Source organism: Mandrillus leucophaeus, unplaced genomic scaffold (assembly GCF_000951045.1).
Source record: "Mandrillus leucophaeus isolate KB7577 unplaced genomic scaffold, Mleu.le_1.0 Scaffold88, whole genome shotgun sequence".
In the NCBI taxonomy this organism is placed as follows: Eukaryota; Metazoa; Chordata; class Mammalia; order Primates; family Cercopithecidae; genus Mandrillus; species Mandrillus leucophaeus.
In genome coordinates this window covers 3275280-3301494 of record NW_012109585.1, presented here as the reverse complement: position 1 = coordinate 3301494, position 26215 = coordinate 3275280, and the positions used below count along the sequence as shown (strand labels likewise).

At 41.3% G+C, this 26215-nt stretch overlaps 1 protein-coding gene across 1 annotated transcript in view; it reads left to right on the top strand.

Moving 5' to 3' along the window:
• Window positions 1-5286: 5286 nt before the first annotated feature.
• CATSPER3 (cation channel, sperm associated 3) overlaps window positions 5287-26215 on the top strand; it is a 48382-nt gene continuing 27453 nt past the window's right edge. Inside the window, exons 1-2 of the mRNA XM_011969199.1 lie at window positions 5287-5876; window positions 7911-8064. Of these exons, the coding sequence (XP_011824589.1) occupies window positions 5779-5876; window positions 7911-8064 (252 nt within the window). The 5' untranslated portion in view covers window positions 5287-5778. The remainder of the gene's footprint in view (window positions 5877-7910; window positions 8065-26215) is intronic.

The following is a 26215-nucleotide window of genomic DNA, read 5'->3' as shown; positions in this document are numbered from 1 at the left end:
GTCTCAGCCTCCCAAAGTGCTGGGATTATAGGCTTGAGCCCCTCATAACCTGGCCTCTATAACAATTCTTATGAAGCTAAAGTTAATTTGGATTTTAGCTGCCGTTACTACTTAAATAATTAATTAGATTAAACAAGTCACAAAAATTGGATGAGCTCTCTTGGTGTGTTTTCTTTACTTTTCTCTTTCAACAGAGAGTTGAAGGAGAGGACAAGTGTCTTGTCCGTGGCTTCCAGGAATGTGTGGCAATACAAGATTTACTGTGAGAGCAGCGAACTCACCAGCTCATTATTTGACTTACTGAGTTAAGGAGGAACTAAGGGTCATTTTTCCCCCATCATTTGCATGTTGTGACTCCTGAACTGAGGTTCTACAGCCACTGAAGCTAGAAGCTACTTGGGTATTATTCAGTAGTGAGCTCTACTTACTCCATGTATCACTGACAGATATGAAAAGCAATATCAAGTAATCTATTATTTAAAAATTATAATAGTGTTCTTTGAAGGAATTCAGGAATATACTACTAATGAGATTACGATGCAGATATATCCATCCATGAAGCATTTGTTAGTCCCTTGAAGCATCATGGTAGTGGAATTTAACACGGATCATTTTTGTAAACCCACCTCTCTTTAGGGGCCAGAGAAATCACTCTTTGTTACAGCAAGCAAACCTTCCCCTCTCCATGTCACCCTTGTCCCAAACCTGAGAAACATACGAGAACATGGCACAGAGGCTGAGCTCTCTGAAGCGAGTTCCTGGCTGGTTTGGCTGGCCAGGGAAAGGCAGGTATGGTCAGTTGCCCCGTGGACATGTGGTGTGCAGGGAGAGAAGAGGGAAGAGAGCCACCTAGGCTCTCTGGCTGCCAGGGGATCCAGACTCTTAGCACTAGAACTTCTGTTTCTTAGAATTCTTTCAAGGGAAAAGATAAAGCTGTGTGTTTTTATAAGCTGTTTCCTATAGTGCAGATTTGGACTTCTATACATTTTATTACCAAATATTTTTAGTTAAGTGCTTCAATTTTCAACATTTTTAAAAATTTTCTTTTGAGAATCATCACCTGGATTTACAGGAATTTTTTAAGCATGAAAAAATTTAAACATATTCAAAAGTACATGAATAATACACTGAAGCCTTATATATGGATCACCCAGATATAAAAATTACCAAAATTTTGTCCCAATTGCTTCATTTTCCCCATTTCCTTCTTTGCTAAAGTATTTAAAAGCAAATTCCAGATAGCTTATCATTTCACCCCTGTATCCTTCAGTAAGTATCTATGGAAAATATGGCCATTTTCTTGTATAAACCACAGTACCTTTTTTTTTTTTTTTTTTGAGGAGTCTCACACTGTTGCCCAGGCTGGAGTGCAATGGCACAATCTTGGCTCATTGCAACCTCTGCCTCCCAGGTTCAAGCAATTCTCCTGCCTCAGCCCCCCAGGTAGCTGGGATTACAGGTGTGTGCCACCATGCCTGGCTAATTTTTTTTTGCATCCTTAGTAGAGATGGGGTTTCATCATGTTGGCCAGGCTGGTCTCAAACTCCTGACCTCGTGATCTGCCCGCTTTGGCCTCCCAAAGTGCTGGGATTACAGGCGTGAGCCACAGTACCCGGCCCACAGTACCATTTTTATACCTAACAAAGTGATTCCTTGGTACACTTAATACCTAGGCAAAATCAAATTGTCCTGAAGGTCATGAGTGTCTTTGGACAGTAATTTGGTTCTAATCCAGGATCTATATGAAGCCCACCCATTGCATCTGGTTGTTGTGTCTCTTTAGTCTCTCAATCTGGAGCAAGCTCCCCTCCCTTCCCCATTTCCCCATGTAATTTATTTATTGTAAAAATTGGGTTGGTTGTGCTGTAGAATATTCTGCCTTCTGGATTTGTTTGTTTCTTTCTGTGGTGTCATTTAACTTGTTTTACTATACTCTAAACGGAACCCTTTTCCTCTGTTTTGAGCGGAAGTCTCAGAGGCTAAACTTGATGTCTGTGTTAACATATGTCACATGTAGCACAGTGGAGAAAGCAGGATATGGCTCATAATTACAGTGGTGAGAATGATGTTGCTAGTTATCACCTACATGAGGGTTTGACATAGGTCTATTTTACGGGTCGCTGCATCTGCTGGAACTCATAGACTTTACTATAGAGAATCAAAGATCCCATATCCGAAGTCTATGGAAATGCTCATGGTGGTAAATTCCGACAGAATGAAACACCAAACTTGCTTCAAGTAACTCACGTTTCAACTTAAAAGAGACATTGTCAAAGTTGGAGGCCCCCAGGTTCCCGTCTGTTCCAAATCTTTGCGTGATGACAGTGGTTTCTCTGATGTGGTAAGCTTTGGCTTCCCTCTATTTTCTTTCTAAATGATCACTGGAGTAGAGAGGAGTTAAACAGACATGACCTATTACCTCTTGCATGACCTCCACAGATAGCAAACTGGGCCAACATGGTTGACGATGTCCTTTTCTACAATGAAGTTAATGAAAGTTCTGAAAATAATGGTTCCTTTCTGACATTGATAGGATTTAGGAAACCTTTGGATAAATAGCTTAAGCATGGCTGTTTATGTTTTTGCTATAGACAAAAGGCAGCAGCATGTACATTGTATTTGGACACAAGCCTGCCTCCATTAATATATTAAACTATTGGACCACTAGGGTTAGTAGGGAGCAGTCTGTACACTTTCTTTTTTTTTTTTTTTTTTGAGACGGAGTCTCACTCTGTCACTCAGGCTGGAGTGCAGTGGCCAGATCTCAGCTCACTGCAAGCTCTGCCTGCCGGGTTTACGCCATTCTCCTGCCTCAGCCTCCCGAGTAGCTGGGACTACAGGCGCCCACCACCACGCCTGGCTAGTCTTTTTGTATTTTTTTAGTAGAGATGGGGTTTCACTGTGTTAGCCAGGATGGTCTCGATCTCCTGACCTCGTGATCCGCCTGTCTCGGCCTCCCAAAGTGCTGGGATTACAGGCTTGAGCCACCGCGCCCGGCCGTCTGTACACTTTCTGATACAGCATTCAGAAACATTCTAGTTGGACTCTGTAGCTTTCAGTTTTGTAGTTATCAGCAAAATACCTGGAGCTGTAGTAGGGTTTGGCCATCATATGTGAGCTTTGTGTTTCAGTGCCAGTTACTCGGGACTAGTAAATTAATGACACTGTCCAGAGGACTTCAGAGTCACCAAGCTGCTGCGCCTGCCAATGGCTGACTCTCCCTGGCTATCTGTGGCTGAGATGGTGTTGCCCAGGTCACGCAGAGCATGAGCTGCTGCTCAAAGGGCACAGGAGATGGCCCTTGGGCTTCTCATCCTAGGATGCCCATGCTGCCCACCAATCCATGAGAAGATATGTATGATTTCAGTAGGCCCTGGATCAGCTTGTCACCTGATTTCCTGTTTCTTTCCGCTCACTCAGCTGGAGTTTCATTTTCAGACTAAAGTCTTCATCATTGGCTTCAGAAACAGCATCATCTGTGGCTGTGTGGATGTAGTACACCAAGAACAACTGGGCTCTTCTCTGTCACTTTCAGTGGGCTACCTCCCCTCACCTCTCTAGCAGCATGAAATAATTCTTTACATTTTTAATCTCTTTTCTGTTTTTCCCTGAAGGTATGTTTTGGTGCTTAAAGAGGGAAGTCAGAAAAGTGTACTACTGAGTTTCCTGGAGATGAAATCCTGTTGTGCCTAGCTACGTTGCGTGAGCACAGGGATCCCTGATGCCATTATTTTGTGTATTCATATGGCACACACTTACTGAGGGCCTTCTGTGTGCCCTAGGGGATTGGGCACAGTGACATATCAGGGCAGGTGGAAACAGATGGAGAGCTGATGTGGGCTCTCTTGGAGCAGCTGCCCCAGGAGGCCCCTGTGGATGGATGTTGGGCAGGAGCCCTGAGACATTAGGGGCATATAACTAAAGGATATAGCAGGAGTTATAGGAGGAGCTGATCCCTGAGGGAAACAATGTAGAGGGAGAAGATGGGGCTAAAGTTTGAATTGTGGGGACATTAATCACAGTGATTCTTACAACTTTGCTGTTGATAATTTTAAACGGAGAAAATGAGTACGTAAGATGTTATTTCCCAGTTCAGTATTGGGAAATATTGGTTGCCCACAAGAGTATTTTCCTACCATGAATGGTCATATATACTTGTTGTAGAATACCAGGGACAGCAGAGATGGTGGGACGGTTACTTCCTTTTCTTACAGTCCAAGAAATTTGTTGTCCAGGAAACTGACCAATTTAGCCACTGAACATTTAATTCAACACAGGGCTACCCAGATCCCACTGTCCCGATTTGCCCTAAAAGCCAAAGGAGTTAGGAGAAGGTGAGTGGGGAGAATATATTAATCCTGAGAATTGAACAGAGCAAAAATCCCTATTACTTTTGTACTTAAAACATCTCTGCCTGATGGGCTCACTCTTTATATTCTGTTTAGGTGGTTTATATGTGCACGTGCACATCCCATGCCTGCAGTTAGCCAACTCAGGGTTTATATTGCCTCCTTTTTTTTTTTAGAGATGGGATCTCATTTTGTCATGCAGATTGGAGTGCAGTGGTGTGATCACAGCTCACTGTAACCTCCAACTCCTGGACTCAAGTGATCCTCCCACCTCGGCTTCCCTGGTAGCTGAGACTACAGGTGCTAGCCACCACACCCACCTGATTTTTATTATTTTTATTTTTTGTAGAGACAGTCTCACTATGTTGCCCAGGCTGGTCTTGAACTCCTGAGCTCAAGTGACCGTTTTGCCTCAGCCTCCCATGGCTAATTTTTATTTCCTTTTTTTTTTGACACGGAGTTTTGCTTTTGTCACTCAGGCTGGAGTGCAATGGCACTATCTCAGCTCACTGCAGTCTCCACCTCCTGGGCTCAAGTGATTCTCCAGCCTCAGCCTCCTGAGTAGCTGGGATTACAGGCACCCGCCACCATGCCTGGCTAATTTTTGTAATTTTTTTAGTAGAGACGGGGTTTCACCATGTTGGCCAGGCTAGTCTTGAACTCCTGACCTCAAGTGATCTGCCTGCCTCGGCCTCCCAAAGTGCTGGGATTACAGGCGTGAACCACTGTGCCTCACTGCTAATATTTATTTCTTATTTTTTTTCAGAGATGGGGCTCTCACTATGTTGTCCAGGCTGATCTCAAATTCCTAGCCTCAAGTGATCCTCCCACCTTAGCCTCCCAAGTTGCTGGGATTATAAGTGTGAGCCACTATCCCTACCTCAATATTACCTTCTTTGCTTCTCTTGTTTTCTTTTGTTCTAAGTCAAACCCATCACAATCTTTTCTTGTCCTTCCAGGTGTTTCCAGTGCTGTGCCCTGGATGTGCTCTCTTTTCCTTAGAGCCCAGAGAACTTGCTTTTCCCCCTTATATGACCCTTAACATTTTCTAACACATTATTAAGGGCCTGTGTCTATCAGCTGGGGGCACCTCTTGAAGTGAGGGCCTTCGTGTGGTCTGTTTCTAGTGAATTCTAGCTTTAACCCAGAGCCTCGTGATTGCTGGGTGCCCATAGCCTTCTTGCTGAATGGAGGCACAGTCTCCTTGGGAAGAGAGAATCCATGATAGACCCACTTGGGAGCTCCCCACTTCAGGTGCCTGCAGACTGGTGATGCAACGGAATGCCCAAGAGTGACCTCATAAAGCAAGGATTCCCTTCGTGGCCCCTTCTCTGCTGCCTCTCAGAATCCAGACGCTAAAGAAAATCCCTAAGCAGAGATTTTCTGTTGGATGCTAAAAGCAAGGAATAAAAGTTGAAAAATTTGGAAAATGTCTCAACACCGTCGCCAGAGCCAGTCAAGAGTCCTTTCTAGTTCACCAGTTGATACTACATCGGTGGGATTTTGTCCAACATTCAAGAAATTTAAGTAAATATTATCTGTTTCTGTTGCCTGTTAAGAAATGTGCGAGTGGAAGTGTGAGGGCAGGGTGTCAGCGTTCTCTCAGCCTCTTCCCTCAGACACTTAAAAATAAGTTGCATGTCCTTGACAATCTGGAGTCTGTGATTGGTGAGGTTCGCATACGGTTATGTGCCCTGTAGACTTGAATGACCAGTTTGACTCATTTTGTCCTTTTCTATTATGACTGTTAGATAATCTGAAGGCTTTTCTCTTTTTTTGTAATAGACCCCATCTGAAATCAGATAATGAAAATTACATATCTTGATATATTAGAAAAGTATATACATTCTGGCTGGGTGCAGTGGCTCACACCTGTAATCCCCGCACTTTGGGAGGCTGGGGTGGATCACTTGAGGTCAGGAGTTTGAGACCAGCCTGGCCAACATGGCGAAACCCCATCTCCACTAAAAATATACAAATTAGGGGAGGGGGGAGGGATTGCACTGGGAGTTAAACCTGATGTAAATGATGAGTTGATGGGTGCTGACGAGTTGATGGGTGCAGCACACCAACATGGCACAGGTATACATATGTAACAAACCTACACGTTATGCACATGTACCCTAGAACTTAAAGTATAATAATAATAATAAATTTAAAAAAATATATACAAATTAGCTGGGAGTGATGGTGTCCACCTGTGGTCCTAGCTACTCGGGATGCTGAGGCAGGAGAATCGCTTGGGGGGACGGAGGTTGCAGTGGGCCGAGATTGCACCACTGCACTCCAGCCTAGGTGACAGAGCGAGACTCTATCTCAAAAAAAAAAAAAAGAAAAGAATACATGTTCTATATTTTTTAACTATTATGAGAATGCATTCATTTTATTTGTAACATATAATGGGAAACAGTAATACGTACTCTTTGAGAAAAATTGCAAAGCACAGATAAATGGAAATAAACAGGAAAAAGAATCACCTATAACCTCACCATTCATAGACAGACACTGTTAAAATTTTGGCATATTTCCTGCTGATTTTTTTCTACCTGCTGATTTTTGCACAGGTGAGATAATTTTGAACAGAGAATTTTGTATCTTTGATTTTTGTGTTTTGCTGCACGCAAAAACAAAACAAGTTATAAAAATGGATCATAAATATTTTTCTAAATCCTGAAAAATGCATAGACATATTTTAGTGCCTGTATTTCACGGGACGGACATACCATAATTTACTTACCCAGTCCTTTTTGTTAGATGTTTACATTGTTTTCAAGCTTCTCAGTACTGGAAATAATACTGAGATAGACACTTTTAGTTGAAGTTATTTCATTTCAGGTTATATTCTCTTGGGTCAGAGAATGAATGGTTCTAAGGCTTTTCAAAAGAGCTGGTCAGTTTTTATGCCTCTGGCAGTTTTTGAGAGTGCTTAATCATGCTACACTGTTGCCAGCATTGGATCTTACCATGTTTAAGTCTTTGCTAATTTTGTAAACAAAAATAATGGTTTTACTTTGCATCTCCCTGATTAGTATTGCTATAAAACATATTTGGAGAAGTTTATTGGTCTTTGGTATTTATTTCACGAATAGATTGTGTGCCCATTTTCTCTTGGGGTGTTCAGTTTTTTTATTGATGTGAGCATGTGTATGGATGATTATTTGATGATTATCAGTTTTGCTTAGTAGACTGGCAATATTTAGTCTTGCTCACACTGTGTTCCCAGTGCCTACTATATTGCTTGGTATGTAGTTGCCACTCAATAAAGATTTGTTGAGTAAATGAAGATGACACTTTGTTTTGCTGGAGAAGGAGTGGTGACCATTCTTTTTCAGAGGTCCAGGGAGAGGGAACTAAGTAACTGAGTGGGGACAGAGTATCCATGACCATCATATGTATGTCAGTGGTCATTTATTCAACATTTCATTGCTATTTAAAAGTATATGTAAATTTATATTCACACAAGGGAGAAAGCAGAGCCTTGTCCCTACAAAAAGATATGCCTTATGTGGGGATCTAGCTCTGTTGTGCTGTAACCATACTTCATATTCAACTTTTTGACAGGAGGAAAGATGATGAGTGTCGGGCATTTGTGAAGAAAGTCATAATGAGCCGTTTCTTTAAGATAATTATGATTAGCACTGTCACATCGAATGGCTTTTTTATGGCCTTGTGGACCAGTTATGAAATAAGATACCGCTTGTTCAGACTTCTTGAGGTAAGCAGACAAACTGGGTCCATTTTCTTATTTTTTAAAACATGCTTTATTTCTGGAAACATTATAAGATTTTTTATTTTTTATTTATTTTATTTTATTTTATTTTTTCCGAGACAGAGTCTTGCTCTGTCAGGCTGGAGTCCAGTGGCGTGATCTCGACTCACTGCAACCTCCACTTCCACCTCCCAGGTTCAAGCAATTCCTCTGCCTCAGCCTCCTGAATAGCGGGGACTACAGGCGCATGCCACCACGCCCAGCTAATTTTTGTATTTTCAGTAGAGACGGGGTTTCATCATGTTGGCCAGGATGGTCTTGATCTCTTGACCTCGTGATCCACCCGCCTCAGCCTCCCAAAGTGCTGGGATTACAGGCGTGAGCCACTGTGCCCGGCCATTATAAGATTTTTAAGGTATTTTGCTTCAAGAAGTTTCCCGTAGAATTCTAAAAATACTCTCAAATCTAGGAAGAGGGTGGCAAGAGCAGCAGTGGTGACTTGGTGGGGTTTTTTTTTTCTTTTTTTTGAGACGGAGTCTCGCCCTGTTGCCCAAGCTGGAGTGCAATAGTGCTATCTTGGCTCACTGCAACCTCTGCCTCCCAGGTTCAAGCGATTCTCCTGCCTCAGCCTCCTGAGTAGCTGGGATCACGGGAACATACCACCAAGCTTGGGTAATTTTTGTGCTTTTAGTAGAGACAGGGTCTTGCCATGTTGGCCAGGATGGTCTTGAACTCCTGACCTCAAGTGATCTGCCCGCCTCGGGCTCCCAAAGTACTGGGATTACAGGCATGAGCCACCGCGCCTGGCCAGCGACATGGTTTGTAAGTCTCCTTGAATCTCCTCTCAGAAACAGAGCAAGCCTGGGCAACAAAGTGGAACTCCCATCTCTCTTTTATTTTGAGATGGAGTCTCGCTCTGTCGTCTGGGCTGGAGTGCAGTGGCGCAGTCTCAACTCACTGCAAGCTCTGCCTCCCAGGTTCACGCCATTCTCCTGCCTCAGCCTCCCGAGTAGCTGGGATTACAGGTGCCTTCCACAATGCCTGGCTAATTTTTTGTATTTTTAGTAGAGACGGGGTTTAACTGTGTTAGCCAGGATGGTCTCGATCTCCTGACCTCATGATCCGCCCGCCTCGGCCTCCCAAAGTGCTGGGTTTACAGGTGTTAGCTACCGCGCCTGGCCCCTCCCATCTCTATTAAAAAAAAATAAAAGTTGGGCATGGTGGTGCATACCTTGAGTCCCAGCTACTCTAGAGGCTGAGGTGGGAGAATTGCTTGAGTCTGGGAGTTTGAGGCTGCAGTGAACTGTGATTGCACCACTGCACTCTGGCCTCGGCAACAGAGTGAGACCTTGTCCCAAACAACCAACCAAAAAACCCCAGAGCAACTAGGTAGCAAAGCCACGAACCCATAGGCAGCATTTACAACAAAGCTAGGTAGTTTCCTTACTACAAGCCACAAGAACTGAATAGTATTAGCCTCTGTGGGGGAAGAAACAGAGGGAAGCCATTATTTATTCATCAGAAAGTGTGATGGGCTGATGTGAGAATAGCATTTGATATCAGGAACGGTATTGCCTAATCCAATACTGGGCTAGATCAAGAGGTTCTGGTAATTTTTGAAGGGGCTAGAGCAGCAAATGGTATGAATTTTCAAAGCAGACCAGCTAGAGGTCTTTTTAAAGACAGGATCCCACAGTTAGGATAAATATTGGAAATGGAATAAAAATTGAGCAGGTTGGAGACATAGAGATGAAGGAAGAGAAGGTTCAGATAAAATTGGAGAAGGATCCAGGATACCTCAAAAATCAAGCTACTGCATTTTTAAACAACACAAAAGCAGAAGAATGAGCTCAGTGAGGTTAGAACCACATAATCTTCTAAAAGATCAAGAAAACAGATTTTATGTAAAACAGCACAATAGAAAAGGATTGATGCTGCTATAGTTGTGTTTTTAGAAAAAAAAAAGGGGTTGAGATAAAGTCTCATACAAAATTACTGTAAGAAAAAAGAGAATAAAGTAGAGAATAATCCCCTCATACAGGCGGAGCATCCTGAATTTGAAAATCTTGAACCTGAAATGCTCCAAAATACGAAACATTCTGAGCACTGACGTGGCACTCAAAGGAAATGCTTACTGGAGCATTTTGGATTTCGGATTTTCAGATGTGAGTTGCTCAACTGGTAAAGATAATGCAAATATTCCAGAATCCAAAAAATTTGAAATCCAAAACACTTCTGTTCCCAAGCATTTCAGATAAGAGATACTTAACCCGTAGATAATTAAAGCCCACCACAAAGACATGCCTACAAAACAGGGAAAGTACTGTAGCATATGATTTTAAAACAAGCCAGATGTTTAAGAAAGTGATACAAGATAGGAAAGAACAGAAGTGAAAAGACAAAACTCAGGAAAGAATTAGAAATAAAAGAAAAATTTCAAGACTAAAGACTAAAATAGACTAAGAGCAATTAATTGCAACAGATAATAACTTAAGAGAAATATAGGATTAAATGTATGAAATTTTTTAAATCAATAAGAAATGAAGAGATGAAAGGTTTCAAGAGAAAATGATGAACATTGAAGATGGGGAAAAAAAAATCCAGCGTAAGGACAATAGGAGCCCCTGAATTTGAAGCAAAACAGAAACAAAGCAAAGGAACAGAAAAACGCTGACATCTATAATCCAAGAAAAGTTACCTGAAACAAAAGATTTGGAACTATGTGTTGAAAGAGCACACATTGCATACCTGAGAATAAAGACTTTGAACAATAAACACCAAAACATATTCTAGTAAAATTATTGGATTTTAAAGGAAAGAGGGGGTGAAGGAAAGTAAATATCAAGGCAATGTGGCTTATAAGAAGACAATTACTTATCTTCAGACTTTGCTATGGTAATATGCCAAAAGAAAATAGAGTTACATATTTAAGATACTTCAGCAAAGAAAATGTAAACCAAGAATTTTAGATCAGAAAAATTGACTTTCGAGTATAAAGGACACAGACAAATTCATCAATATTCAAAAACTTGGGGAATATTGTTTCTATGAGCCTTTCCTTAGTAATTTACTAAAGAATAAGTTTCAGCCAACCAAAATGACTAGAGAAGCATCAGTGTTAGGACTGAAGATGAGCATTAAATATGTAGTTATTTGTAGAACTAATATTAATTGTGGTTTAGCAGAGAGAATATAGTATATAATGAGTGTATCCTCTGACAGTGAAGTTAGAGTATGACTAAAAAATGGGAGACAATGGGGAAAGCCAATATAAAAAGTTTCAAAATCATTTTCAGTAATCAACTTAGTGGCAACACTATTAGTAGTGTTATTCTGAGACTTGTATGTTTGTAATACAGGATAAGGCAATTGAGTAATTATGGGACAGTTTATTTCTGTCACCTCCTGTGTTCTTAAGAACCAGGATACTCATGGAAGAGAGAATCCAGGACTTCTTTGAGAAATAACCAATTCCAGGTCTAGGGCGGGAGGTACATGAGATGAGCCAGGATTATCTTGTCATAGACATAGCAAAGAAGCTATCAAAGACTACTGGGGTCATGTCGAAAGTCTCAGGAGACTGTGTGAAGAGTCCTACTGGTCAAAGATGGGACAGTTTGAGCTCCAATAAGAATAATAATTGCCATGTATTGAAAGTCATCAAATAATCTATGAGGTTATAATGATACCCCAAAACAAACTGTCCACTTTTGGAGGATGAGAAGGAGCTAATCCTTTATCTTGATAATTAGTAAATTAAGGGAAAGAGTCAAGCATTACTGACCTTATGTGAACTGCAATACTGAGTAATCATATAGTAGGTGAGAGGAAACATCTTTTTATAGATGTGTCCCCCTTAATAAATGAAAAAGAAATGATAGAATATCACAGTTTTTCAACGCCCAAGGAAGTAATTGATCTAGGCGCTGAGCATCAGTGGCTGCTACCATCATAAAAAGATAGACAACCAGAAATTATGTGCCATCTATAAAAGAACAGCACCTCTAATCTTGCCAAAGAGTTCAGGAAATATGGAGGCCAGAGGGATATGCTGAACTCTACCATGAGCGTGCACTCAGCAAAATCCAGACTGGGAAATTTTACAAGTCAGACTCCCCAGGTTCTTTAACAGATAAATTGTAAGAAAAGAAAAAGGAATGGGGGAATTAAAAGATACACCAAAATTTTAAAAATTTATAAAATGGCAAGACTACTTATTAGTTCTAGGGATGCATACATGAATTTCTATCTATAAAGAAATACTTTGTTCTATTACATTTACTAAAATATTTATCTGTTTATTGCTTAAAAGGTTACACAAAGTAATTATATAAAAACTATCACCATGTTTATTTAAAAAAAAATACAAGGAATTAATTACTGTAAAATTTGGATAGTGGTTAATTTTGGGGGGAGGGAGTTGTAATTGGGATGTGGGGCACATGAGGGGCTTCTGGGATGGCAGAGTTCTATTTCTTGACCTAGGTGGTAGTTACAGGGATATTGGCCTTGAAATAATTTATTAGGCTATATATTTGTTCATATGGTTCTATATGTGTGTTTATTTCGCAATAAAAAGGTTAAGTATATGCCCTTCTTAACTTCCTTTAGGATAAATAACAAATTTCCTTCTTGGGGATGAAAAGGTTAGCATAAACTTAGTGTAGTATCAGAGGCAGTCGAGGTGGTGGGATACCACAATTAATGCTTAAAATGTGTCAGATCCACTTGGCACCACTTCTGTTAACATGTAGGTATGGCAGTGAATTCCACACTACAAATCCAGAGATTGGCCATGGTCTGTGGAACATCATGTTAGGTATGATGGCAGGGGTCAGGGAAAGAGACAAATTGAGGAGCCTAAATCCTCTGATTGCCCTCCTGAGGCCATAAGGGTCACTAAGCATGTATCCTGGTTTAGGGACCTGGTTTGCAAGCCTAGGAGATGTTCTGTGATGTGCAGACTTTGGGGTCATACAGATTTGGGTTCAAGCCCCAGCTTCCTACCTTATTACTAACTGAGAATTTGGACAAGTTACTTAAGCTCTCTGTGGTTTGTCTGTAACGTTTGTAAAATGATATAATTAATATACAACTTACAGGGTGGTGGTGCAGCCATTGAAAATAACATGTATGAAAGCCCCTGGTTAACTGTGAAACTGAGAAATTATTAACACTTCTGGGAACTCCACTGAAGGTGCAGGGAAAGATGTGAGAGAGCCCTGATCTCTCACCTCTGGCTAACCTTGAGGCTCTGTGCAAACAGGAAATGAAGGCTGAGGCAGAGTGGTAAGTTGCTAGAGCACTGAACATGTGCCTCCACAGAGCCCCCTTGGCAAGAGGCTTACTGATTTCAGCCATTTAAGAAAATTTCTATCCAATTATTAGTAGGCCATTAAATTGAACAGAAACCTTGGTGGCCACACATGACAAAGAATATAGACTTTACAGAATCAGTTCAGGAAAGTCAATTTAAGAAAGAAAAGAAAAAAGAACAGCAACAACAAACCCTGGGGAGAGGGGAGGGTGTGATTTCGGAGTTGCAACATTATATTATGTAAAATGTTCAATTTTCAACAACAAACTCATGAGACATGCAAAGAAACAAGAGTGTATGGCTCATACACAAGAAGAAGAAAAGCAATTAATAGAAGATATTGGCTGGACGCAGTGGCTCATGCCTGTAATCCCAGCACTTTGGGAGGCCGAGGCAGGTGGATCACCGGAGTTCAGGAGTTTGAGATCAGCCTAGCCAACATGGTGAAACCCCATCTCTACTAAAAATACAAAAATTAGTTGGGTGTGGTGGTGGGCACCTATAATCCCAGCTACCTGGGAGGCTGAGGCACGAGAATCTCTTGAACCCGGGAGGCAGAGGTTGCAGTGAGCCAAGATTGTACCACTGCACTCCAGCCTGGGTGACAGAGTGAGACTCTGTCTCAAAAAAAAAAAAAAAAAAAAAATTCCTTGAAGAAGCTCATTTGTTGGAATTATTAGTCAAAAAGTTTAAAGCAGCTGGGCAACTGTGGCTTATGTCTATAATTCCAGCATTTTGGGAGGCTAAAATGGGAGGATTGCTTGAGCCCAGGAGTTCAAGACCAACCTGCCCACGTAGGGAGACCCCCATCTCTACAAAAAATTTAAAAATTAGCTTGTCTGGTGGTGCATGCTTGTGGTCCCACCTACTTGGGAGGCTGAGGTGGGAGGATTGCTTGATCCTAGGAGGTTGAGGCTTCAGTGAGCCACGATCACGCCACTGTACTCCAGCTTAGGTGACAGAGCAAGACCATCTCAAAACAACAACAACAAAAAACAGCCCCCCAAACCCAGGTATTATAAATATGTTCAAGGAACTAAAGAAAATCATATCTAAAGAATTAAAGGAAAATATGAGAACAGTGTCTTGCCAGAGAATATGAATAAACAGATATAAATGATTAAAAATAGTTAAATAGAAATTATGTAGTTGAAAAGTACAATAATGGAAATGAAAAATTCACTAGAGGAACTTATCAGCAGATCTGAGCTGTTTGAAGAAAGAATCAACAGGAAAGTGGGTCAACTGAGATTCTCCAATCTGAGGAACAGAAAAAAAGAATGAATAAAAATGTGAACAGAGACTTGTAGGACATCATCAAACATAAAAACATGCATGTAATACATGTCCCAGAAGGAGTAGGAGAGAAAGGACAGAAAGAATATATGAAGAAATAACGGGCAGAAACTTCCCAAATTTGATGAAAGACATTAATCTGCACATCCAAGAAATCAATGAACTCCAAGTAGGATAAACTCAGAGATCCACACCTAGACACATCATATTCAAACTGTTGAAAGACAAAGACAAGAGAATTTGAGGCCACCAATGTATCACAGAAAAGAAATCCTCTGTAAGATTAACAGCTGATTTCTTACCGGAAACCATGGCAGCCAGAGGCAATGGGATGTCATAGTTAAAGTGCTGCAAAAAAAGGAGTATCAATCAAAAGTTCTACATCTAGAAAAACTGTCCTTCAAAAATGAAAGAGGGGTGTGATGTCAGTGAAAATGGCAGAGTAGGTAACTCCAAGGTTTGTCTATCCAGAGAAACATCTAAAAAAAGGAGCAAAAACTGCCAGAGCTCTGGAAAATAGCCAAAGGTCTATAGCAACCCAGTGAACACTGAATCAAGAAAGAAGCAAATTCAGAAATGTAGGAAAGCTTATAAAAAAAGAAAAAAAAAGAAAAAAAAAAGAAAGAAAGCACAGGTAACATAGTGAGACCCAGTCTCTCTGGGGAAACAACAACAACAACAACAAACAAAAAAATAGGCATGGTGCCATGTGCCTATAGTCCCAGGTACTCAGGAGACTGAGGCAGGAGGATTGCTTGAGCTCAGGAGGTCAAGGCTGTAGTGAGCCATGATTGCACTGCTGTGCTCCCACCTGGGTGACAGAGTGAGACATTGTCTCTTTAAAAAAAAAAAAAGACAACAAATAAATGCTGGTGAGGATGTGGAGAAAGGGGAGCTCATATACATTGTTGGCAGGAATGTAAATTAGTATAGCTGTTATGGACAACATTAGGGAGGTTCCTCAGTAAATTAGAACTATCATATGATTCAACAATCCCACTACTGAGGAGTATATAGCCAAAGAAAACGAAATCTGTATATTGAAGAGATATCTGTAATCCCATGTTTATTGTAACACTGTTCAAAATAGCCAAGATACGGAATCAACCTAAGTGTTCATCAATGGATGAATGGATTTTAAAATGTGCTATATATACATAATAGAATACTATTCATACATAACAAAGAACAAAATCCTGTCATTTACAGCAATATGGATGAACTTAGAAGACATTATGTTAAGTGAAATAAGCCAAGCACAGAAGAACAAACACTACATGATCTCACTCATGTGGAATCTAAAAAAGTTGACTCATAGAGGTAGTATATTAGTTAGTTTTTGCATTGCTATAAAGAAATACATGAGGCTGGGTAATTTATAAATAAAAGAGGTTTTATTTTGGCTCATGGTCCTGCAGGCTGTACAGGAAGCATAGTACCAGCATCTGCTTCTGGTGATGCTGGCACCAGATGCTTGGGAGGATTGCTTGAACTTGAGTGATGATCTGTGATCACACCTCTGCACTCCAGCCTGGGTGACAGAGCAACACCCCATACCAAAACAACAAAAATAAAACCCCAGCACCACCACTGCCCCCACTCCCACCACCAAAAACCCAAGGTCGGTTCTGTTGCCTCTGGAACCAAGGAACAGGGTTTCACATTGGGAATGTAAGCTGGTGCACGGGGTGAGCTCCCAGGGCCTTGGGGAGCTCAACCCCAGTGGCTTTGCAGGGTGCACTCCCTGTGTCTGCTCTCACGGGTTGGAGTTGAGTACCTGCAACTTTTCCAGGTTTAGGCTGCAAGCTGCCCATGGCTCTATCATTCTTGGGTCTGGAGAGCAGTGGGTCCTTTCCCACAGCTCCACTAGGCAGTGTCCTAGTGAAGACTCTGTGTGGGGGCTCTAGCCCCACATTTCCTCTTTGCATTGCTTTAGTAAAGGTTCTCTGTGAGGACTCTGGCCCTGTAGCAGGCTTCTGCCTGGACACCTGGGCTTTCTTATACATCCTCTGAAATCTAGGGGAAAGCTGCTAAACCTCCTTCACTCTTGCATTCCCTAAGCCCACAGACTTAACACCATGTGGAAGCCACCAAGGCTTGCAGCAGCTTGTTCTTTCCAAAGTCATGGCCCCAGCAATATGGGTTCCAGAGCAGACCTTATTTGAGCTAAGACGAGCTGGAGAAGCCAGAATGTGGGGAGCAGTGTCCCAAGGCTGCTCAGGGCAGCAGGACCCTGGACCTGGCCCCATAAATCATTCAGTCCTCTTAGGCCCCTGGGCCTGTTATGAGAGGGGCTGCCTCGATCTCTGAAATGCCTTCAGGGCCTTTTCCCCATTGTCTTGGATATTAGCACTTGGCTCTGTTTTTGTCATGCTAGTCTCTCTAGCAAATGGTTGCTTCATAGCCTGCTTGAATTTCCATCCTGATAGGGCTTTCTCTGTCTCTGCAAAATGGCCAGTCTGCAAATTGTCCAGACTTTGATACTGTGCTTCCCTTTTAAATACAAGTTCCAACCTTAACCTCTTCTTTGCTCCCATATCTGATCAAAGGCTGTTAGAAGCAGCCAGGACACATCTTGAACATTTTACTGCTTAGAAATTTCTTCTGCTAAATTCCCTAAGTCATCACTCTTATGTTCAGCCTTCCACAAAGCCCTAGGATATGGAAACAATGGAAACAATGCAAACGAGTTCTTTGCTAAGGGATAACAAGGGTGACCTTTATTGTAGTTCTCAATAGATTCCACATTTCCATCTGAGACCTCATCAGCCTGGGCTTCACTGTCCATATTTTTGTCAGCATTTTTGTCACAACCATTTAACCAGTCTCTAAGAGGTTCCAAACTTTTCCTCATCTTCCTGACTTCTGAGACTTCCAAGCTCTTCCATGCTCCCTGTTACCTAGTTCCAAAGCTGCTTCCACATTTTCAGGTATCTTTATATCAGTACCACACTTCTGGTACCATTTTTCCCATATTAGTCAGTTTTTATGTTGCTGAGGTAAAGAACTACGAGGTAAAGAAATACCTGAGGCTGAGTAATTTATAAAGAAAAGAGGTTATATTTTGGCTCATGGTTCTGCAGACTATACAGGAAGTATGGTGCTGGCATCTGGTTCTGGTGAGGGTCCCAGGAAGCTTACATGGTAGAAGGCAAAGGGGAACCAGCATGTCACATGGTGAGAGAGAGAGCAAGAGAGAGAGGGGGGAACTGCCACACACTATTAAACAACCAGATCTCATGTGAACTCAGAGTGAGAACTCACTTATCACCAATGGAATGGTGCTAAACTATTCATGAGGGATCTGCTCCCATGATCCAATCAACTCCTGCTAGGCCCCATCTCCAAAATTGGGAACTACATTTCAACATGAGATTCGGGGGAGATGAACATCCAAACCATATTATGTGAATAGTGGTTGCTAAAGGCTGGGAAGAGTAGGGAGGAAGTAGAGGAGGAGAGGTTGGTTAATGAGGTACAAAGTTACAGATAGGAGAAATTAATTTTGGTGCTCTGCACAATAGAGTGATGATATTTAGCAATATGCATTGCATACTTCAAAATAGCTAGAAGAGAGGACTTTGAATGTTCTTATCACAAAGAAATGACGTGTTTGAGGTGATGAATATGCTAATTACCCTGATTTGACATTACACATTGTATATATGTATTGAAACATCATACTGTACCCCATAAATACAATTATTATATGTCAGTTAAAAACAAAATAGAAGTTACAAAACACAATCTATTAAAAAAACTGATTGCAAACATTATACTTAATGATGAGAAACCTGATGCCTTCCTACTAAGATCAGGAACAAGAAAAGGATGTCTACTTTCACCACTCCTATTTAACATCATACTGGAAGTCCTGGCTAATGCAGAAAAACAAGAAAAAGAAATAAACATGTAAAGACTGGAAAGGAAGAAATAAAACTGTCTTTGTCCACATACATATTTTAAAAGTTGGAAAAGTTTTGTTATATTTTCACTTGCCTTGTCCACTCCCCTCCCCAGCGGTGATGATCCTGAAGACAGCAGCTCACATTCCTAATGTAGAACCCTGGTCCTTGGTTCCAGAGCAGACCTTACTCGTTTGTTTGTTGAGATGGGGTCTTGCTCTGTTGCCCAGGCTGGAGTGCAGAGGCGTGATCACAGATCTTTGCAGCCTCAGCTGCTTGGGCTCAAGCAGTCCTCCCACCTCAGCCTCCTGAGTAGCTGGGACCACAGGCATGCACCATAATGCCCAGCTAATTTTTGTATGTTTTGTAGAGATGGGGTCTCACTATGCTGCCCAGGCTGGTCTCAGACTCCTGGGCTCAAGTGATCTACCCACCTTGGATCTCCCAACAGTCATGAGCCACCATGCACTAACCCAGACCTTGTTCTTAAGGAATTGTATTGGTCCATTTTGACCTGAGAGCCGGTCGAAGGACTGATGGAAGTTGACTGCTTTTGTTTCACCTAGCTTGGAATTTTCTCAAAGCAGAAAGGTGGCTATGGAGAGGGAATTTCTTACAAACATTAAAAGGCATATGAACAGTCTATTGCTGCCTGGGGCAAAAAAAAGTTAAAGCAAACAACGGACATACTGAAGTGTAGGAAGAAAGACCTAGAAGGGAGATTCTTTGGATAAGTAGGACATTGAGAAGCTCCTGTGTATATGGAGGAATTTAGAAAGCATTGATGCCCAGGGCAGGATGAATGTTTCAAAAAGACCTAAGATCTCAAGATTTCAACTTTAGCTGATCTTTAGGCTCAGTAAAAACTGGAAGTTAGAGGTATTGTGGAGTTGTAAATGGCTTTGCTAAGCACTGAAAGAGTACCCCAACACAGAGCCAATCTAAAAAAACTAGGAGAACTTTTCTTCCTCCCTCCCTCCCTCATTTCCCAACCTTCCCTCCCTCCTTTCCTACCCTTCCCTCCCTTTCTTCTTTCTTTTTGAGACAAGGTCTTACTCTGTGGCCTAGAGTGAAGTGATATGATCATAGCTCACTGCAGCCTTAAACTCCTGGACTTAAGGGATCCTCCTGTCTCAGTCTGCTGAGTAGCTAGGACTACAGACATATATCACCATGCCCAGCTAATTTTAAAATTTTTTGTAGCGATGGGGTCTCACTCTGTTGCCTAGACTGACCTTGAACTCCTGGCCTCAAGAGATCCTCCTGTCTGGGCCTCCCAAAGCACTGGGGTTACAGGCATGAACCACCATGCCTAGCCTGTCTTTTTCCTTTCCTTTTTCTATCCTCTCCTTTATTCTCCTTTCTTTCTCTTTTTCTTTCCCTCCTCTCTCCCTCCTTCCCTCCTTCCTGTCTTCCTTCCTTCCCTCCCTCCTTCCTCTCTTCCCTCCTTCCTTTCCTCCTTTTTTTCTCTCTTTCATTTTTTTTTTTTTTGAGGTGGAGTCTTGCTCTGTTGCCAGGCTGGGATACTGTGGCGTGATCTTGGCTCACTGCAACCTCCAGCTCCCTGGTTCAAGTGATTCTCCTGCCTCAGCCTCCCGGGTAGCTGGGATTACAGGCATGCACCACCATATCCAGCTAATTTTTGTAGTTTTAGTAGAGACAGGGTTTCACCATGTTGGCCAGGATGGTCTCAATCTTCTGACCTTGTGATCCTCCCGCCTCAGCCTCCCAAAGTGCTGGGATTACAGGCATGAGCCACCACTCCTGGCCCCTTTCCTCCTTTCTTTATCAGACAGGGTCTCGCTCTGTTGCCTGGGCTTGGGTGCAGTGACATGATTATAGCTCAATCAGCCTTAAACCCTTGGACTCAAAAGATCCCCATGTGTCAGCCTCCTGAGTAGCTAGGACTACATGCATACACCACCATGTCCAGCTAATTAATTTTTTTTTTTTTTGTAGATATGGTATCTCACTATGTTGCCCAGGCTGCTCTCAAACTCCTGGCCTCAAGAGATTCTCCTACCTTGGCCTCCCAAAGCACTGGGATTCAGGCATGAGTTACAGTGCCTGGCCTTTCTCTCTCTCGCTCTCTTTTTCTTATTTCTCTTTATTTTTCCTTTTTCTTTCTTCCTCTTTCCTCCCTTCCTTATTTTGTTTCTTCTTTCCCTCTTCTTCCCTCCATTTTTTCCCCAAACCCTCTCTATCTCCCTTTTTTCCTTTCTTTTTTCCTTCTTTCTTTTTGCTTGAGACATTTAAGAAAATCTCTGTTGGCTGGGCATGGTGGCTCATGTCTGTGGTCACAGCACTTTGGGAGGCCAAGGCAGGCGGATCACTTGAGGTCACGAGTTCGAGACCAGCCTGGCCAAAATGGTGAAATCCTGTCTCTACTAAAAATACAAAAAAAAATTAGCCAGGCATGAAGTAATCCCAGCTACTCAGGAGGCTGAGGTAGGAGAATTGCTTGAAGCTGGGAGACAGAGGTTGCAGTGAGTTGAAATTGTGCCACACACTCCAGCCTGGGTGATAGAGTGAGACTCCATCTCAAAAAATAGATAGAAAGAAAATCCCTGTCAAAACACTAGTTGACCAGAAAGTAAAGGAATAGAGACTTCAGAGATCACACACAACAAAGAATATAGTGCTTTGCAAAAATAGTTTAGAAAAGGCATTAAACGAGTAAATACTACTCACATAAAGCAACAAAAATAAATCATGAGGAGAGGGAAGAATTTGATTTCCAGACTTACCACACTGTAATATTTAAAACATTTGGTTTTCAACAAAATATTATAAAGCAATCAAAGAAACAAAAATGTATGACTTATACACAGGCTAAATGAACAGAAACTCTTCTGTTCCGTTCAATGACTGAGGAAACCCAGTCATTGGAATTACTAGACAAAGGCTTTAAAAACAAATGCTCAAAGAGGCCAGGTGCAGTGGCTCATGCCTGTCATCACAGCAATTTGGGAGGCTGAGGTGGGTGGATCACTTGAGGTCAGGAGTTCAAGACCAGCCTGGCCAACGTGGTGAAATGTTGCCTCTACTAAAAATACAAAAATCAGCCGGGCTTGGTGACAGGGGCCTGTATTCCCAGCTACTCAGGAGACTGAGGCAGGAGAATTGCCTGAATCCAGGAGGTGGAGGTTATCTAGGGGCATTCAATAACAGATTTGAGTAGGTAGAAGAAAGAATTGGTGAACTTGAAGACAGGTCAATTGAACTTGTTCAGTTTGAGAAGCAGAAAGAAAAAATATTGAGGACAAATGAACAGAGCCTATGAGAACTGTGGGACACCGTAAAACATACTAACATACACAGAACACGGGTTCCAGAAGGAGAGGAGAAAATGAGGCAGAAAGAATGTTTAAAGAAATAGTGGGCCGGGCGCGGTGGCTCAAGCCTGTAATCCCAGCACTTTGGGAGGCCGAGACGGGCGGATCACGAGGTCAGGAGATCGAGACCATCCTGGCTAACACGGTGAAACCCCGTCTCTATTAAGAAATACAAAAAACTAGCCGGGCGAGGTGGCGGGCGCCTGTAGTCCCAGCTACTCGGGAGGCTGAGGCCGGAGAATGGCGTGAACCCAGGAGGCGGAGCTTGCAGTGAGCTGAGATCCGGCCACTGCACTCCAGCCTGGGCGACAGAGCGAGACTCCGTTTCAAAAAAAAAAAAAAAAGAAATAGTGGCCCCAAATCCCCAAATTTGATGAGAGACATGAATATATACATCCAGAAATTCCAATGAATTCCAAAAAGGAGAAACATAAAAAGAGCCACACTAAGACATATAATCAAACTGTCAAAAGCCAAAAATAAAGTGAGAATCTTGAAAGCAGCAAGGGATAAGCAAGTTGTCACATACAAGAAACCTCAATAAGATTAACAGCTGATTTCTCTTCAGAAACTTTGGGGGCCAAAACACAGTGAAATGCCATGTTTAAAATAGAAAAGAAAAAATACTGTCAATGAGAAATGCTGTATTCAGCAAAATTATCCTTCAAAAATGAAGGGGAAGTAAAGACTTCCAGATAAACAAAAATGAGAGGGTTTGTTGCTAGTAAATCTGCCCTCAAAAAAGTGGTAAAAGTAGTTTTGTAGGTGGAAATGAACAAGACAGTAACTTGAACTCATATAAAGAAATAAAGAACTCGGGTAAGGCAACTGCATCAGTAAATACAAAATCTAGTGTTATTGTATATTTTGGTTTGTAACTCTTTAAAAATATATGACTTAAAATTCCAGTGTTATAGTTAATGGGCACACGTGTTTGAAGGAGTAGTTTATAATCACAAAAACATGAAGGGAGAGAGATGAAGCTGTATAGAGCAGAATTGTTATATACTATTGAAGCTAAGGTTGTATTAATTAAAAATAGATTGTTATAAATTTAAGAGGTTAATTATAATCCAAAGGGTAAACACTAAGGGAACAACCAAAAAAAAAAACTATACAGAAAGGGAAATGAGAAAGGAATCAAAGTGGCACACTACAAAAAAATTAGGTATATACACAAAAAGGCAGTAATGGAGGAATTGAGGAACAAAAATATATGTCATATAGAAAACAAATAGCAAAACAGCAGAAGTGTGTCCTTTATCTATAATTACTTTAAATATAAATGGATTAAATTCTCCAATTAAAAGGCAGAGATTAACAGATTTTTAAAATCCCAATCATATGTTGTCTACAGGAGACTCACTTTAGATTCAAAGGTACAAATAGTCATGACCAGCCTGGCCAACATGGCAAAAACCCTGTCTGTACTAAAAATACAAAAATTAGCCAGGTGTGGTAGTGCACACCTGTAGTCCCAGCTACCCAGGAGGCTAAGGCATGAGAATCACTAGAACTCAGTGGCAGAGGTTGCTGTGAGCTGAAATAGCACCACTGCACTGCAACCTGGGTGACAGAGTGAGACTCTGTCTCAAACAAACAAAGAAACAAACAAACCAAAGATACAAATAGGTTGAAAGTGAAAGAATGGAAAAAGGTATTCCAAACAAATAGAAACCAAAAGATATCTGGGGTGGCTATACTAATATCAGACAAAATAGATAGTAAGGCAAAAACTGTTCTAAGAGAAAAGAAAGGACATTATATTGACAAAGGGATCAATTCATCAGGAAGATAAAAACAATTTTTCTCTAGTACACAAGGATCACTCTCCAGGATATATTATATATTAGACCATACAACAAATCTCAATAAATTAAAATATTGAAATCCAAGCAATCGTAAGCAAAAAGAAAAAATCTGGAAGCATCACATTATCCAACTTCAAATTATACTACACGGCTATAGTAACCATAACAGCATGGTACTGGCATAAAAGTAGATGCATAGATGCAATGGAAAAGAATAGAGAACCCAGAAATAAGGCCAAATACTTAACAACCAACCAATATTCAAAGCATACAAAAACATAAATTGGGGAAAGGACACCCTATTCAATAAATGGTGCAGGGAGAACTGGTTAGTCACATGTAGAAGAATGAAACTGGATCCGTGTCTCTTACCATATACAAAAATTAACTCAAGATGGAATAAAGACTTACCTCTAACACCTGAAACCATAAAAATTCTAGAAGACAACCTGGGAAAAACTCTTCTGGACATTGGCCTAGGCAAACAGTTTACAATTGAGACCCCAAAAGCAAATGCAACAAAATTAAATAAATGGGACCTAATTCAACTAAAAAGCTTCTGCAAAGGAAATAATCAGAGTAAGTAGACAACATACACAGCGGGAGAAAATATTTGGAAATTATGCATCTGACAAAGGACTAACATCCAAAATCTACAAAGAACTCAAATTAGCAAGAAAAACAAATCCCATTAAAAAATGGGCAAAGGATATGAATAGACACTTATCAAAAGAAGATACACAAATGGCCAACAAACATTTGAAAAAATGCTCCACATGACACTAATCAGCATGGAAATGTAAATTAAAACCACAGTGAGATACCACTTTACCCCAGCCAGAGTAGCCATTATTAAGAAGTCAAAAAGCAATATAGATGTTGGAGTGGATGTGGTGAAAAGGGAACGCTTATACATTGCTGGTAGGAATGTAAATTAGGACAACCTCTATGGAAAACAGTATGGAGATTTCTCCAAGAACTAAAAGTATATCTACCATTCAATCCAGCAATCCCACTACTGACTATCTCCCCAAAGGAAAAAAAAAATCACTATATCAGACACCTGCATGCATTTTTTTTTTGAGATGGAATCTGGCTCTGTTGTTCAAGCTGGAGTGGAGTGCAGTGAGTGGCACGATCTCAGCTCCCTGCAACCTCTGCTGTCAGGTTCAAGTGATTCTCCTGCCTCAGCTTCCTGAGTAGCTGTGATTACAGGCATAAGCCACTATGCCTGGCTAATTTTTGTATTTTTAGTGGAGACAGGGTTTCGCCATGTTGGCCAGGCTGGTCTCAAACTCCTGGCCTTGAGTGATCTGCTCACCTCTGCCTCCCAAAGTGCTGGGATTACAGGCATGAGTCACTGTGCCAGGTCTGCATGCATATGTGTATTGCAGTGCAATTCACAGTTGTAAAGATATGGTATCAACCTAAGTGCCCATCAACCAAGGAGTGGATAAAGAAAATGTGGTATATACACATGATGAAATACTACTCAGGCATTAAAAAAGAACAAAATAATGTCTTTTGCAGCAACTTGGATGGAATTGGAGGGTATTATTCTAAGTGAAGTAACTCAGGATTGAAAAACCAAATACTGCATATTCTCACTTATAAGTGGAAGCTAAACTCTGGGTATGCAAAGGCATACAGAGTGGTATAATGGACATTGTAGGGAGACAGTGAACTCAGAAGGGGGTGGTTTGGAGGTGGGTGAGGGACAAAAAACTACCTATTGGGCACAATGCACACCTACATGGGTGATGGGTGCATCCAAGTAGTGTACATTGCACCCAATAGGCAGTCTAAAATCTCAGGTTCAGACTTCTCTGCTACACAATTCATCCATGTAACCAAAAACCACGTGTACCCCTAAAAGTATTGAAATAGGCCAGGGGCAGTGGCTCACATCTGCAATCCCAGCCCTTTAGAAGGCCAAGATGGGAGGATCACTTAAGTCCAGGAGTTTGAGATTCGCCTGGGCAACATAATGAGACCCCATCTATTTAAAAAAAAAAAAGGAGTGGTGATGCATGCCTGCAGTCCTAGCTGCTTGGGAGGCTGATGTGGGAGGATCACTGGAGCCCAGGAAGTCAGGGGTGCAGTGGGCCATAACTGTATCACTGCATTCCAGACTACATGATAGAGCAAGATCTTGTCTCAAACAAACGAACAGACAGAATCCCCCCAAACAAAAAACAATTGAAATAAAAAAAAAATTTAAAAAGGAACACACACACACACACACGAAACACACACAGAGCCATATATATATACACACATATATATAATGAATTCTACCAGTCACTTAAAGAAATATACATATACATAAAATTAGACAAAGTATCTTCACTGACAACAATAAAACGGAACTAGAAATCAATAACAGAGGAAGACTACATTTTTCAAATATGTGTAAATTAAACAGCATACTCTTTTTTTTTTTTTTTTTTGAGATGGAACTTGGCTCTTGTTGCCCTGGCTGGAGTGCAATGA